This window comes from Ostrinia nubilalis, chromosome 7, assembly GCF_963855985.1.
Source record: "Ostrinia nubilalis chromosome 7, ilOstNubi1.1, whole genome shotgun sequence".
NCBI lineage: Eukaryota > Metazoa > Arthropoda > Insecta > Lepidoptera > Crambidae > Ostrinia > Ostrinia nubilalis.
This window is the reverse complement of record NC_087094.1, coordinates 11,396,109-11,411,537: the sequence shown is the minus strand read 5'-3', so window position 1 is coordinate 11,411,537 and position 15,429 is coordinate 11,396,109. Positions and strand designations below refer to the sequence as shown.

Sequence of the window (15,429 nt, the reverse complement as noted above, 5' to 3'; positions counted from 1 at the left end):
TGCTTTTTATTCTTTTCTTTCATTTTCAATCTTCTGCCAAAAATGACGTAGGTAGGTATGTCAACGGCGTTCACTTTTGGAATATTGAAAATAATGAAATTTTTGTTGAATATTAATTTGAACGAGACTTTATTCCGTGGATGTTTATGAAAATCTTGTAACATCTAAATTCGAAGTTATGTGAAATAATATGTCACATTTGGATCCTGGTGAACCGAGGGTGCAAGGTAAATTCTTCAGGCTTCAAAGACTTAACCACTTTAAAAATTCTTAAGTTCCTTTTGTTCTGTACCCATAGTTCATACCCTCTTTTCCTATGAGGTTCTTTTAAATAGAAACAGTTGATATTACCATAATACCGATTTTCCGGTTTCCGATTATCGGAACGCCGATTAACCGAATCGCCAATTATCCGAATCGGTCCTAAGCGTAATATAAAAAATTAAAACCAAGAATTTTTTTATTTTTTTGGTGGAATTCGGATATATTTCAACTGAGCGTTATTGTAGCAGTTCTACAATAACGCCAAGTAGGAAATATATCTGTTTGTCAAACTAATTAAAGTTTATTCTATGTGTAACAGTTGGTTTTTCCCTATTACCAGTCTATGTCCGATTATCCGAATTTTCGATTATCCGAATCGACCCCGGTCCCAATTAATTCGGATATCTGTTTGTCAAACTAATTAAAGTTTATTCTATGTGTAACAGTTGGTTTTTCCCTATTACCAGTCTATGTCCGATTATCCGAATTTTCGATTATCCGAATCGACCCCGGTCCCAATTAATTCGGATAATCGGCGTTCTACTGTATTACAATTTTGACTAAACCGAGATGTTCACCTGCGAACTAAAGTCTTTTTCTATTGTAGACATCATAAATGCCGCTAGAGGGCCAATCAAGTGCCACATACCTCAACGACTACCTTTAGCACGACAAAAACCACCGGCATACAAGACGAAAGCCGCTGGTAATTCTAAATTGGTGGTATGTTCTATAAAATTTTAAATGGAATGAAACTAAATACAGTTTGTATTTAATTTAAATTCTCATTGTACATTCAGGTTGTGTCAGCACAACAGCCTCGCTTCGTGTCCAGGCCTAATTCACGACCACGATCTGGTGAAGTAAGTTTTTCCTTTTTTATAAGTACTGGTCCTGAAAAAACCTATACGAACAAATCACAAGTGCTATAGTAGTAACATCATGGACAAAACTAATAGAAATTTGACTCATCTATTGCATGAACTTGAAATAAAAGTATCAGGTAAATGCTAACAATGAATTTACAAACGTGGCAGAGACTGCACATTAAGTAGAATATAGAGCTTCAATAGTTAGGTTCAACAATAAAGTAGGTATACAGTAAGTAGAGCTTTAATACGAGTACATAAGTTCTTTGTATTGTGTATTTTAATCACTTGTAGCAACCAAGACCGAAGTCAGCGAATCGAACAAAAGATGACATGGCGTCCACAAAGCCTGCGTTTCCAGTGAACCGGTCCTCGCGGCCCGAGAAGGAGAGACTCCTGCCGGCTCCGAGGGTAAATTGAAAAGTTTTATTAAGATCAGAAACTTTGTGATGTTAGAGATCTAATATCTAAATGAATTCTCTTAGAAATGTTACAAAATAATAGTGTCTCTTATATGCAGCGACCATCAACGATACCTAGAAGAATTCCCCATGAAAATATGGTACACAGCAAAACACCTCGGCCAATAACTGTATTGGTTCCGGTAACACACGTTTTCAATTCAATATTTTTGCTATATTTTTCATGAGCCACTTTTACATTACAAACTATTCATTTACAGAAACAACCGACAAAAACCGTTTATACTAACCGAACAATGACTTGTCTACCTGATCAGGTAACACCAGTAGGCCTAAGATGCGCGCCGCGATAAACTTTAATCGTGCCATTTTATCGATTTTACGCGACATGGAGCATACAACGCATTCTAAAATCTACTATATAAAAATAAGTCGGGTTTTCCTTCCTGACGCTATAACTCCAGAACGCACGAACCGATTTCCACGGTTTTGCATTCGTTGGAAAGGTTTATAGCAAAGAAAATTCAGAAACTCTACGCCTAACAGGATCCACGCGTACGAAGTCGCGGGTGGCCGCTAGTGATCGATAAAATTTTACCACGGCGCGCATCCTAGCCCAGCTGGTTTATTTAAGGTAAGTGAATAAGAAAATTTATCAATACAAGAAAATTTCTGTCGTTTTCAGGAAACTATCAATAGGCATGAGGACTTGGAGTTGCAACAAAGTGAAATATTAGAAGGAGCACCTATTTACGCGGATTTAAACGAAAAAGGTAGAGCCGATTGAAGTTGTTGCATTGAATTTAGTTTTATTTGTACAATGACAATTATTTATATTGCAGAATCAATAACATCGCGAAGCGAAAAAGTGACACAACTTAAAATCTCCTGGCAGGAAAAGATCGTACAATTCGAAAAGATGAAGAATGAGTTAAATGAAAAACAGGTTCATGACTTAAAATTATTTTGCTGACTAATTTTTACTTATACTGCGCAATTAATATTTGTATTTTGTTATTTAGAAAGCAATAATGGAAGTTTACGCGGCCTTGGGAGTGACCCATCAAAAGATGTCGGCCTTGGGCCAGCGGTCGAACCTGCCGCCGGCTGAAGAGCTGCGCATCATGAACGTGGCCAACCTGACGCCAGACCAGCTGCTGCAGCTGTGCGCCAACTCCAAGCACTTCGACGGCAAACACCCGCACGAAGGTGTGTACTACGACCAACGTTTACAAAATACCAGGAACTACAACGGATTCCCTAAATTTTATGTTTACCATATTAGCGCAATATTGCTTTACTTTATCTTTATTGCTCCTCAACAAAAATATGAAAACTACTTAAGTATTTGCTGGCTGAACTTATATTGCAGATGCTTCATCAAAAACGCCAGTGGCCATCGATATGAATAAACTGTATAATATGCCATCAAAATTAGTTGGAACCTGCGAGCAAACATTAGTGATGAGAAAAGCAATTATCGAAACATTAGAAGCCATGACAACGAAAAAAGTAAGTTAGTTTAGAGTTTCATGTTAATAACACTTGCGTTGCATGATTTCGTCCCGATGAAATTATTATTTTTAATCTTGTTCTAAGGATGTCAGCTTGAGTCAATTACTGAAGAAAATCAATGAATTTAACGCGGAGAACGAAATGCTTGCATGCTCCTTGGAAAAGGTTAAAAACGAGTTTTTTGACGAGCTAAATGATATCGTAGCCTTCATCAGAAAATGCGTGAAAGATACGGTGGCCGCCCAGATGCGCAGCGAACAGCTGACGTATGAAATATCAGAACTGAACGCGCAGAAAGATGATCTCAGGAAACAAATACACAATGTTGATCATCTTAAGTCCAGCGCCAACAGAAATAGAGTCGAGGTGTGTAATATTAATTTAATGTAGCTTTGTCCTGTGAGTAGAGTTTCTTATAGTTTTACAAATTTAAATAGATCTACAGCTAAATTTTCCGATGAAAAGCGTTTTTCATTGTGTTTTACAGGCTCTACTTCTACCTACAACTTCATAATATTTATATTTCGCCACCTCCTTATCTTCTTTAATATTCAACACTACTTAGCTATCAAAAAACTATCAAAAATGGATCTTCCTGAATGTATACTTCTTGACAAGAACGTACTGACAGAGATGCTATATTTTCTGCAGGAATTAGAAAAACAGCTGAAAGAAGAAAAGTGCAAGCGAATTGTGATCAGAGACCGCCTCACCCGTGCGGAGGGGCAGGTGAAAATAAGCGGCGAGCAGGCCTCCCAGCTGGAAGCCGCGCTGGAGCAAGCCCGCTCCAAGACTTGGAACTTGGAGCGCACGGTGCAGCAACTACGGGAGCAGGTCACAACCTATTCTAAATTAGAAAATTTCACATCTATCAAACTACCTTTCCTTCCTATTGCTACATCTTGTTCTAATTAATCCAAACTCATAAGTAATAATTGTCTATTGCAGAATCAAAAGTTACAGCACGAGTTTGACAAGGAACTTAATAAGTTTACAGAATCTATACGAGAAAATACTTCGCATTTGGAGGAAATTGCTGAAGCGCGTGAAAAGTTGCAAACTGAGTAAGTCTTATCAAATAATCATAAAGCAAAAGTACATAAATATTAATCTAACTACATTTACATTGTATTTTGGTTCGTTTTGCTTAATTTATTTTTTTTATTTTTACCACATTTATAGAAGTAAGTACATGTAAAAACGTACACTACATTTATAGAAGTAAAACTACGCATCTTGATTTTAAATTTCAGAAAAGAGGATTTGGAGAAACGCATTACTGAATTATCTACCCATTATAATGAATCTCTGAAACATGTAAAGCATGAAATGAATATCAATGTGGTTAAGCTCATAGAAATTGAGAAACGATATGAGGATGAAAAAGAAGAAAAACACAAATTAGAAGCTAAGGTCGAGTCTCTTTGCTCGCAGTTATTAGAGTCCGAGCTGAAACATAAAGATATGTGTAAACAATTACAAGAAAAAGAGGCACAGCTTTGTAAGTATCAATATTTTATGGGTCCGTGGCCGAGTCCCCCAGTATTCGAAGCACCCGTGGTTGAAGCCCCCGATTTAAATAAATTTAATATCATATTTTTTTCGGCTTTTGCACTAAGTACAGTCAACGAAAACCATGCATGTTTGACGCTATTTAAAATGATGTATTTAATTTTTTGTTAAAAATACTTAAAACTTATATTTGTAGTTAGTTAAATGTAGAGAGAGTAGAGTTATTTTAAAGACTGATTGTTACAATTATTATGATTAGGTAAAACGATTTACATGTTATTATAGGTAAATAAAACCTATTATAAAATATGATAGGTTAAAATAAAACCTATTGTATTTTTAGGTATCACTATGGTAAAATAATATTAAACATTTATTTGTACGATCAGTATAAATATTTATTCGTTTATAAATATTTTTGTGACTGACTGTACATTTGATTAAAAATTGCTTCTATCTGACCGGGGGCGTCGACCACGGGTGCGTCGAACACAGGGGGACTCGGCCACGGACCCTATTTTATCATACAAGCAATACCTAATAGATAGGTATCTAGAACGTCAACTAATAAATATAATCTTTTGATTTTGATACGAAAAAATATGTATTGATAACTTTTATTTGAAGGTAAAGCTACTGAATATTTGAGAGAGTTAGAATTAACAAAACATGAATTAACTATGGCTAATGAAGAAATGGACAGCTACCGAAAACGTCTTGCTGAGCAGTGTGATGCTTTGAAGGAAATCGAGGTAACCTGAAACTAAAAACAAAATAGGAGTACTAGGAGAGTTAGTAAAAATAATAAACCGCTCTATAACTTTGTTTTAGCGTAACTTCAAACAAACGTTAACATTGGAGCAAGACTTGCGGCAAGACATATCAAATAAAGATGAATATATTTCAGAGTTAGAGAAAAAAGTAACTTTATTAGAACAGCAGTTACAGGAAAGGTAAATTGAAACTTATCCTCAAATGTAGAGCATTCTTGCGTGCCATTTCATATTACAGGCAGTAGAATTAACATCCTCACACTAGACAAATTAACTGTTTAATTATTGAGTGTTACCCGTGATACAAATGAAATTAAATTATTTTCACAGTGAAAGTAAAATGACGTCATACGAAGAGCAACTAAAGTCTCTCAAAAATCATATTTCTCAATTACAAGAGGACTTCGGAGATTTTGAAAACCTAAAAGAACTACATGGAATGGTAATTGTAATTAATAATGTAACTACATATTTTTATTTTATGCAGTTAATTTTCAATTAAATGTTTCTATCAGATAAATCAACAACGAGCTAAATTATTGGAAACTACTCGACAAAACGGTGAACTCGCAGAGGCATTACAGAAAAAAGATATGGAGCTTGAGCGACATATCGAAACTGTTGCGGAACAAGAACATATAATAGAGCAAAGAGATGGGATTATAAAGATGCTATCGGAAAAAGAAGAAGAACATACTAACATTATTAAATTACTTAGAAATAACTTGGAAATACGGACTCAGGCAGATATGGATGTAAGTACGAAACATACATGTTGTTTCCTTAATATACAAATTGATTAAAACTGCTTTAACCATGCAGCTCTTTTTTTTTTAAATAAGTATTAACAAATACTTTCATGTCTATTGCAGCTTAATCAGCAGTTGACTGACAAAAACGCTGAAATTGAATCACTTGTTACAAACCTCGAAACAAGAAAACAGCAAATAAGTCAATTAGAAAAGATCATACTAACGTTGGAAGACCAAACACGCAAAGCAAGCGCTCATAGAAGAAAAGATCAAGAGAAAATACAATACTTGGAAAGTAAAATAGCAGACTATGAAACATACCACATGGAACGCAAAAGAAGCATCGATACTCCAGCTGATAATCTAGACAGTATAATTAAAATACTCGAAGATGAATTGGGAAGTCCAGTGGATCCTAGAGGTCATCATACTCAGGCAATGTATTTCACTAAAAAGAGTTACGCTGGAGATCATATAAATCCAAATAAAAGTGAAAGATATGCGCATCATGATAGAAACAATATTTCAGTATACGAAGACCACCACGAAAATATGCCTACAAAAATTGTAGTCGATTCTTATTCTAAAAAACCACACGACGAACATAAAAGTGACAATTTAGACCGAAAAAAGGCTATTACAAGTATAGATACCCAAAAGTATGTCTCTACCCCAGGGCCCGGACTGAATGTGTACGACATACCACCAACGGTACATGAAAACTTTGTTTCTAGAGGGAAAATACCGACGCGACCAAAAGATATTTATCTGTCAAGAAATCTTAATTTTATAACTCCCATTCAACTTCGCGAAGATAAAAAGTGTAAAATGTTTAAATTCGCTGGTCATAGACTTTCATAATTTTACTAAATATTCGTTTCGTACCTATTGTTTTTAATTATTGTTTTGTTTTGTAATAAATAAAACTTATTTTCTGAAATTAATAACAATATTTTATTAATAATGACAAACAGGTTTCTATTTTTTTGTTATTAATAATACATAAATGCTGTCATCTTCTCTTGTTTATGCCAAAAAATGTCCGGAATCTGGAAACGTAAATGAAAGGTTAATCAAATTGTCAAACAAAAAGTCCAGTTCCCACTTAAAGTCCTTTAGGTAGATCCTACTAGTTAGTACATTTCTGTGGTAGGTATAGAACGGGAAAGGTGGACAAAAATAAAGCATTGTTACTTACTTGTTTTATTAATTTTGAAAAGAAACGTTTGCACACTATCATACAATAAGACACAAAATACCAACTTATCAACTCGAAAGGCATCGTATATGAAGTTATTTCTACCAACTATAGCTGTAGCGCTTATCAGAGTCAGTGTCTGAGGTATGGGAGCGGCGCGGGAGGGTTTTTTGTTATGTCAAATGTCAGCGAGACTTCAGTGGGTCTAGACAAAGTGCAAATTATAATCGCAAACCAGTCGAAAAGTGGTCGAAAAGCCCCTTTTTTGTATGGAGTTTTGACGGATTCGATTTTCGATTCGATCAAAAAATGCGTTTTGTCTAGGGGGGCAGGATTTGTATGCTCTGTCACGTCGTCACGTCATAAGAGGATTAATAGGTATGTCAAAATCCCATATAGATGACCCACGCTGAACTGTCCCGCCAAACTCAATGACAGGGGGGCGCTACCATCGTTCAACTATATGGTTTCAAACATGGTAAAAATCGGAACCAGCGATCCGGTATTGACGGTGGCGCCCCACTGTCAATGTCATGCATAGGACAGTTCAGTATTTTGGAACTATATGCTCTGCCACGTCATAATAGGTATGTCAAAATGACAGCTGCCATACCTCAAAGCACTGACATACGTCATTGGTCATCACAAAAATCGACCCTCCCGCGGCAAGCACTTTCAAACGTATGCATTCCCACTTCCCACAAATGTTGGCACCATTTGAAAGCCTAGTTCTAAAGTTCATTTCATTAAAGGAAAGGTTTTTACCCCAAAAATGTGTCTTTAGAAGGATCCAGAGTCACTTCTTCAAAAAATAGGTAGTTACGCTTGAGCCAACTTTTATGGTTTTAATACTGTTAAGTTGGGATTAATCACTATCCATCTGTTAAAGAGGACACGTGAGATCATTATTTGGTTTTATAACCATAAAAATTGGTCTAATTGATCCCAGAGGTGAGCCCAAAGTTAGGTCTTTTTTCAAGTCACATTTATTGTAGGTATACGAGTATGTTAATCGTTTATTAAGAAATGAAATGTGTTTTCTTTATGGATATTTATTGGGCTTTCAAATAACACCAATATTGTTTGGGCACCATGATTGTGTCAGTAGAAACGAGTTTTCCTATAAAACGTAGGTGGGCCGATTTTTGTGATGACCAGTATAGTTACAAAGGTGCTCAGGTTTACTGATAAAGTACCTTACATACATGGTAACCAAACAGACTACTTCGTATCATGTGACTATTGACAGTTCCCGAGCAATATGCTATGTATTTTTAAGTCCAACTAAAATCAGTGCAGCAGGCTTAGTTATCTATGTAGCAGCTATTCTACAGAAAGAAATAAACTAATTCATAGAAATACCAAACTTGGATTCTTGCCCATTGTGGAGTGTTCGGAGGAGGCGGCGTGTTGAGCGCGCAACAGGTCTCGTTCCAGCATAGCACGGCGGCGCTCCAGCTGTGTGCGCACGCGGCCCTCGCGCTCCAGCTGTAGGCTCTGAGCCAGCACGGCGCTTTCCAGGCGTAAAACGCGTGCGCGCTCAGCTCGCAACGCTGTCCATGTGTCCGCTGCGTTCGCGCACACAGATGACAGAGATCTGGACACCTGGATAATGTGTATTTGAGTGAGATTTGAGACTTTTTTGATGCTTGTTAAATAGTGAGTTTGTGGTGGCACCAGATTTACAATTTTTGTCACGAATGGCCCAAACAAAATGCAAGTTGAGAACTATTTGAATTGCACACTGGAATTTATTGGTCTCTATCTCTACCAAGAAATTTTCGCTTCAATAACTGACACACAAACTAAAAGGACAAAACAATTTAATTACCTCTGCATGCGCTGCCTCCTCTATAGGAGGCGGTTCTGTCCGTCCATCTAGGAGGGCGGCGAGGTCTCGACGCGCGCGTGTCATTCGCGCGAAAAGTTCAGCTGCACGCTCGTGACGTTCCAGCATGAGCGCGCGCGACGCTGCTGCAGTCACCAGCGCCGTGCGCTCGCGCGACAACGTCTCCACTTGCATGTGCATCTCTAGCAGCTGTAAATAATATATAACACTTCAGGGGATCAGTGGTTCAAGTCTTGTATTCATCAGTCATTGTCCGTGGTACACCTGGTCGAACTATGACGTGTTGAAGTTATTCCCGTGATACAGAATGTGCAAAATTTGTAAACTGAATTCGCTAACTGAATGTAGGACGACAACTACAAAAAGGTGCCTGTTAATAAAGGATGTGGCAGCTCTAGACCAGCCAAAAGATGACGAAATACCTTAGTATTTACCTCAGTCTGCAATTCTTGATACTGGACTTCTTTGGCATAACAGTCGTAATTTCTTAATCGTTTCACTTCAAGGCGCAGTGCCGCTAATTGATTCTCATACTGAGTCATAGTTTGTTCCCTGTGATGAATACAAAAAGTTAATATAAAATGCTACTTTTTAAAGAAAATTCAGTAAAAGATACCCGAGAAGCATACATTAGTTTTTCATTTTCTCGTTGTTCTTCTATGATATGTTGCAATTTGACAACTTTTTGTTCCCTGTCTAACAATTCCGTAGCCATCTTATCTTGTAAGTTATCCGTGCCTTCTCCTTGCTGGAAAATATAAAAAGTAGGTACTTTATTCAAATAATATCATATTAACATATCTATATCATGAAAAATCATAAAAATTACATTTCACAGGCCGTCCACTGAATACATAAAAACCTAAAAGTTAACCAACTACCCAAAAACACGAAAAGCTAGAATTCGAATTAGGTACCCACAATATGACAACATTTTTAAATATTTTTCATGGGTTGGAACTATGGTGTTCGTGTAATGTTATTTTAGAACTTCCTGTATTCCCTGTGTAAAAGAAAAGCTAAATTATTACCGCAATTCTCGATAGAGAGTTTAGAAAACTGTCTTTGTCAGCTCGACTTTGGCGTAGTTCCTCTTCTGCTCGGGACAGCGCAACTCTCGTAACTTGAAGCTCCTTCCATATCTCCGTTTCTCTGTCAGATGGCTCATTTTCTATCAAAAAATAACAATGATATAAATATTGATCGGTAGGTTGATTAGCTCCCTAATGGAATGATGATTATAATTATTGTCTATTGTTTACTTACCTTTTGATGGAACATATTCAAGGCACCTTCTGCGCTCCATGTCAACCAGTCTCACCGATCGTTCTCGTAAGGCTGACAGTTGTTCTTCCAATTCCTTAACCCGCGCTTCAAGCTCACCCACTTTATCTTCAGCAACCTCTTTACATTTCTCCTGAAAAAACTATACTCTCGACAAATTTCATAAAGAATTAAATAGACGCCGCATTTGGTGCTCTAACTGGATATTATGAGAAATCAAATGGAAATATAACATGAGTCATGTAAGGCACCTGTTCTGCTACCTTCGCCTGAAGCGAATCAGCTCTCGCACGCTGTTCGGCCTCGCGGAATTCGGCCGCTCTTTCTGCCATCTCTGCTTGTTCGCGAAGTTCCTTTACCCTATCATGAAAATATTCAAAGTATTTTTTAAAATGATTTTAAGATTTTTAAAACTATTTCCATATTGCTAATCTAATGGCAAAGCACCTGAGTTCAAGAGCGTCACGTTGTCGAGACAAAGCTTCAATTGTAATTTCTCCAGTTTTGGACACTTCAAGCAGCTTTTTAGATCGTGCATCGTAACTCGTTTCACGATGGCGATACTGTAAAAGAAACGTTAGTGGTTGTCTCAAGAGAATAAAGCTTTTAAATTATCTGATGATCTAAAACTCAAAATATTAAAGAGAAAATGCAAATGGCCTGATAATAAGACGTGTGAAAGACAAAGTGCTTGCAAGCTGAATGGAAATATCCATCAGCTAATCACAGACGCATTCACAGAACTTGCAATTTAACAATCAAGAATCTGGTCATCAGGGAGTTTGAATTTATCTAAAGAAAACGACCGCAAAGTCGTATGTAGAGTGTCACAACTTCACTGTCTTATGTGAATGTTCGAGTGCGAGTCTGTTTACGAGTTGCTCGAGGTCTTTGTGCTTGCGGCGCGCGGCGTCGAGCTCGGCGCGCGTGTCCTTGAGCTGCCGCTCCAGCGTCGCTATGCGCGCGCGCGCCACCCGCAGCATGCTCTCCGCCGCAGACACCACCTCCTTCAGGGCTTCGCGGGCTGCTCGCTCTTTCGTCAGCTCTTCGAATAACGCCTGCAGTAGAATAACTTACATAAAGTACGCTCAATCACCGGGAGTAACTTTGCATTTGCAGGCCATTGATGTACTTCTGTTACGCTAGCTATTCTTTCGCAAACCATGTAATTAGATTCTAAACATTAGCCAAATAGATAATACAATGGCAAAACAACAAAGGAGCTATGTATGTCCATAGGTACCCCTTCAAAACTATGGATACTTTCAGATTTCCCAAACTGAACCTACGTGTTAGTGTAAGGAGAAATGAATCTACAGACCTGATATGTTGGCGTTGTATCATGTCCGTTAGCATCTTTACTATCATCGGGTTTTTCCTTTGTCATTTCCTCAATTTTATGTTGCAGTATCATATTTTCTTTTTGCACACGTTCAACTTTTCTGATCATCGAATCACGATCTAACCAAGGGACTCTGGATATAAATTTAAGGGTTAACAATATTGTACAACTACTACTACTAATATAAAGAGTACAAATTCAACAATACCTTGCTAGTTCCAAAGAATAATTTATTTTAGCTTTTAGGTTCTCTGCTGTACCTGCAACCATTCTATGCAATTTTTCTGTTTCGTGGTCAAATTCAGTATTTTTCGTTTTCCACTCTAAATTCTAAAATAGAGAATGAACAGTAAGAATTAAGTACTTATGTTTATCAGTGGCGAGTGCTATCACTTTAATCTATAATACTGCTATTTTTTTGTTTGTTTAGAAAACCAACAGCATTTTATTTTTTATTGTTATTCGTATTTATTTCTAAACTCACAGTGAGATACGTAGCTCGATCTGTCCTGTGCTTCCCTCGAAGGAGATTGAGGAGTTCGATACGTCGTGCCATGATCTCGGCTCCCATTCCAAGCACCTCCTCAGGAATCGGGTTCAGCTGAGCATGGAGCTGCTGTAGAACTTGAGGCCCTATGTTTTCAACCATAAGAGCTGTTATTAACATGTTAATACACACCCTATACATATAGGTAAGCTTAACTTGGTAACCATTTTTATCAATTTATCATAAATATAAATTACATTTCATTCAATGTTACGTTATCATTGTCGAAGGTAATTTAACACGTATTACTTTTATCGTGTAAGTATAGAAGGTTATCTCATCGATAAGTCGTGGAAAGTCTGGTGTACCGAAAAGGCCATTAATCTCCCCGCTCAATGGTGTCGCCAGGTCGTCGCGGACCAGCAGCAGGAGGTCGTGAGCAGGCCAGCCCGAGACCGACAGGATCCTCACATCACCCAATCCTTCTTCATTGGTGACACCAGCTCTTGATTCTAACTCTTTTAGAGCAGCGAAATGTTCTAGCAAAGAATTCTGCAAACAATAACTTCATTAATCTGTAGCTTACAAAAATAACAGGTTCCGATTCAAATTAGAAGGCATCTCACTTGCTGTAAAATGACACTTTTTCTCAATTTAATAAACTCTCTTTTTTTCGTTGCCAAGTTTCTTAACATTTTTGTTATAAGGCATTGCGGTAACACGGGTTCTTTTTCTGTAAAAAGAAAATCTCGTCACTAGTAACATAATGTAATTCAAATATGCCTAATACCAATTTTCAAATATACTTACTAGCTACTTTTTGCATGCCTTTTACTATGACTCTACATTATTTAGACTATGTTTTTGGTAATAATAAAGGTTCTATGTTCGCTTTAAAATGGTCTAGTATGGTAATTTTTACGATATCATAATAGGCTTTGAGGTTACCGTCGGATTCCGGTTGTGAATTTGTAGGATTCGTATTGTTGGCGGTCTCGGGAGCAGATGCACTTGTCGGTGCGAACGCAGGTCGCAACATCGACTTTCTTGACGCTTGCTAAAATAAATTAATATGTATTTAATAATGCTAATATTTAATAACACCACTACAATCAGGCGACCACTGAAAACCAGCGTCGTGGTGCTACACATTGCGGCTATGCTGAGTGGAAGCCTATTTGGCATAATTTTTAAATTATTATTTTATTAACGTATTAATTTCTGTAATTTGTTGTTATAGTGTGTCAAATAAATGTATTTTATTTCTTTCTAATACGTACTTGAAAGAGTATTATGTCCTCGTCTCACTTACAAGTAGTTTAACGTCAAAAATTAAACGTTACTTACACTTGACGGTGACAAACTTTGGCATCGTCTTTCTAAACCAGGCTTCTTTATTTGGACAGGACTCTAAAAACATAACGTAACCATAAATGAATTATAAAGAAAAACTTGCTCTACTAACAAATCCTTGCTTCACCATAAAAACTACAAAATTTTTATAATGATAAACCTCTCAAGCTGACTTAAGACTCAAATATATTGTTATGAGAAGCATGCATTCTGCATTACTGCAATGCCAAAATAAATAAAAACTTTGATTTAGGTTCAAGCACGAGCAAAGTTCCCAGAACACAAAAGCTCGTTTTGTTATTTATGACTTCGTAACTGATATGTAAAACCTTCGATTCGTTTTATTTGCAGCCCCGGCTCGTATGAAGGTTGGTAGAGTCGATAAAAACGATGCTATCGATTTATTATTCGGATATCAATGGGTGCGACTTGTTTTCATTTGCTTTATAATTATTTCCGGTTTCACAAGTCCCGAAACTGCATATTTTATAGTAATAAAAAGTTTCATAAAACTTTTCAATGCGGAGAGAATAGAAGAAACTACATAGCTACAAGACACATTACTAAAATACTAGAAGAGATAATGATTTGTTAATAGAATAAAGTAATAATAGGGTTTATAACATACTCTAGCACGTGGTGCGACTGGGCTGCTGGAGTGTGCCCGCTTGCTAAGCGAGGGCCGGGGCCCGCGCTTTTTCATGCTGGCGTTCATGTCTGAAACCAAACTCTTAAATACAGCCAATTGCTAATATTTTATTAATATTATCCAACAACCACTTTATGCAGTTATCATATTTACTTATTGCCTAATCTTCAAGTGATTACGATAAGAAATTTACAACCAATACTGAACTGAAACAAGGCAATTGAACCTTCAAGAAAGACAAGCCAAAGATACGACGTGTTTCCATCAATGTTCAGCATGTATGTAATAAAGCTTTAGTATTTTTCACGTCTTTATGAAACACATTAATAAAAACCCTTGGTACAAACTACAATCAACTTAGGTTTAAATAAATTTAATGGATTGTGGAGGACTAGCTAGGTGTCTAACCACATTGTGATGCTGAGATTGTTGCACATTATTGATAAATTATTTTAAAGTAAATAACGCATACCCAGTGACGGAGGTAGAGGCGGTATTGCAGCACGTAACATTATGTTATATTTTTGGTATTTTTTATAAAATTTTATTATAAAGTAAGGCAAACTTTTAATTTTATCAATTTCGCTTATCCCGTCATTGGTACATAATGACTTTGTCAGTTTCATTTTCTTCTTTCCTAAGTCTGTCTTGCTCTATGCATCTGATAAGTTTATATTTCTACTCGAAACTTGATAAAAAAATAGCGTTAACTTTTACAGAGTCCCTTAACCTTAGATTACTCGTAATAAACCCCCTTAACTTGTTAAGTGTTATTTTTAAATGATTCAAAACGGCCGTGCCACATATTTATTTGACTGAGGTGTAGAGTTAAGGCGTGAAGTTAGTTAGAAGCTTGACTCTACTTATCGAATAAATATGGATAATTTATTAATCCTGAAAACTTTCATGTCTTTCATACAATTACAAAACACTAACAAGAGAGCCTGAAACTTTTTAAAGTAATAAAATTTTGTACATGACTATAAAATTAGTTTCTTTACCGTAAAATGTATACTAATTGTGTTTAAACACCACACCTTAAGTAGATACTGTTTGTTTTTGATAACTCACCTTGACATAATTTGGTTGGACCTTGATTTTATAGCTATCATATCAATTTGAAAATATATTTTAAAATCATGCATTTATCAGTACTTACT

General features: G+C 36.6%; 2 protein-coding genes across 5 annotated transcripts in view; one reads left to right on the top strand and one right to left on the bottom strand.

Annotated features, from left to right (window-relative positions):
• LOC135073320 (myosin-11-like) overlaps positions 1–14,885 on the bottom strand; it is a 48,630-nt gene extending 33,745 nt beyond the window's left edge. The window contains exons 1-19 of one of the 4 annotated variants that reach the window (XM_063967449.1): positions 14,742–14,885; positions 14,249–14,337; positions 13,615–13,677; positions 13,216–13,324; positions 12,894–13,000; positions 12,636–12,819; positions 12,265–12,413; positions 11,989–12,110; positions 11,760–11,913; positions 11,278–11,496; positions 10,886–11,001; positions 10,690–10,798; positions 10,421–10,580; positions 10,186–10,325; positions 9,784–9,902; positions 9,589–9,706; positions 9,137–9,343; positions 8,668–8,910; positions 7,033–7,156 (exon numbers count right to left, since the gene is read on the bottom strand). In XM_063967449.1, coding sequence (XP_063823519.1) covers positions 7,100–7,156; positions 8,668–8,910; positions 9,137–9,343; positions 9,589–9,706; positions 9,784–9,902; positions 10,186–10,325; positions 10,421–10,580; positions 10,690–10,798; positions 10,886–11,001; positions 11,278–11,496; positions 11,760–11,913; positions 11,989–12,110; positions 12,265–12,413; positions 12,636–12,819; positions 12,894–13,000; positions 13,216–13,324; positions 13,615–13,677; positions 14,249–14,337; positions 14,742–14,781 — 2,505 coding nt within the window. In that variant the 5' untranslated portion in view covers positions 14,782–14,885 and the 3' untranslated portion in view covers positions 7,033–7,099. Of the gene's footprint in view, positions 1–7,032; positions 7,157–8,667; positions 8,911–9,136; positions 9,344–9,588; positions 9,707–9,783; positions 9,903–10,185; positions 10,326–10,420; positions 10,581–10,689; positions 10,799–10,885; positions 11,002–11,277; positions 11,497–11,759; positions 11,914–11,988; positions 12,111–12,264; positions 12,414–12,635; positions 12,820–12,893; positions 13,001–13,215; positions 13,325–13,614; positions 13,678–14,248; positions 14,338–14,741 lie in introns of those variants that run through there. The other 3 variants (XM_063967451.1, XM_063967452.1, XM_063967453.1) reach the window with 3 other exon arrangements.
• Positions 19–7,065, top strand: LOC135073318 (myosin-11-like). Its single transcript, XM_063967443.1, has 19 exons — positions 19–227; positions 872–987; positions 1,065–1,127; positions 1,428–1,544; positions 1,654–1,737; positions 1,816–1,872; positions 2,241–2,328; positions 2,398–2,501; positions 2,578–2,764; positions 2,928–3,067; positions 3,155–3,436; positions 3,722–3,904; positions 4,019–4,134; positions 4,324–4,571; positions 5,210–5,334; positions 5,414–5,535; positions 5,686–5,797; positions 5,871–6,110; positions 6,228–7,065. The coding sequence occupies exons 1-19, from the start codon at positions 191–193 to the stop codon at positions 6,966–6,968; spliced, it is 3,162 nt and encodes a 1,053-aa protein (XP_063823513.1). The 5' UTR covers positions 19–190; the 3' UTR covers positions 6,969–7,065.
• Positions 14,886–15,429: the final 544 nt, after the last annotated feature.

Excerpts from the sequence above, each read along its gene's own strand:
- LOC135073318 (XM_063967443.1), top strand. The coding sequence starts at position 191 with ATGTCACATTTGGATCCTGGTGAACCGAGGGTGCAAG. Across the intron at positions 1,545-1,653 it reads GACTCCTGCCGGCTCCGAGG|CGACCATCAACGATACCTAG; the intron begins GTAAATTGAAAA and ends TCTTATATGCAG. Across the intron at positions 1,738-1,815 it reads CAATAACTGTATTGGTTCCG|AAACAACCGACAAAAACCGT; the intron begins GTAACACACGTT and ends ATTCATTTACAG.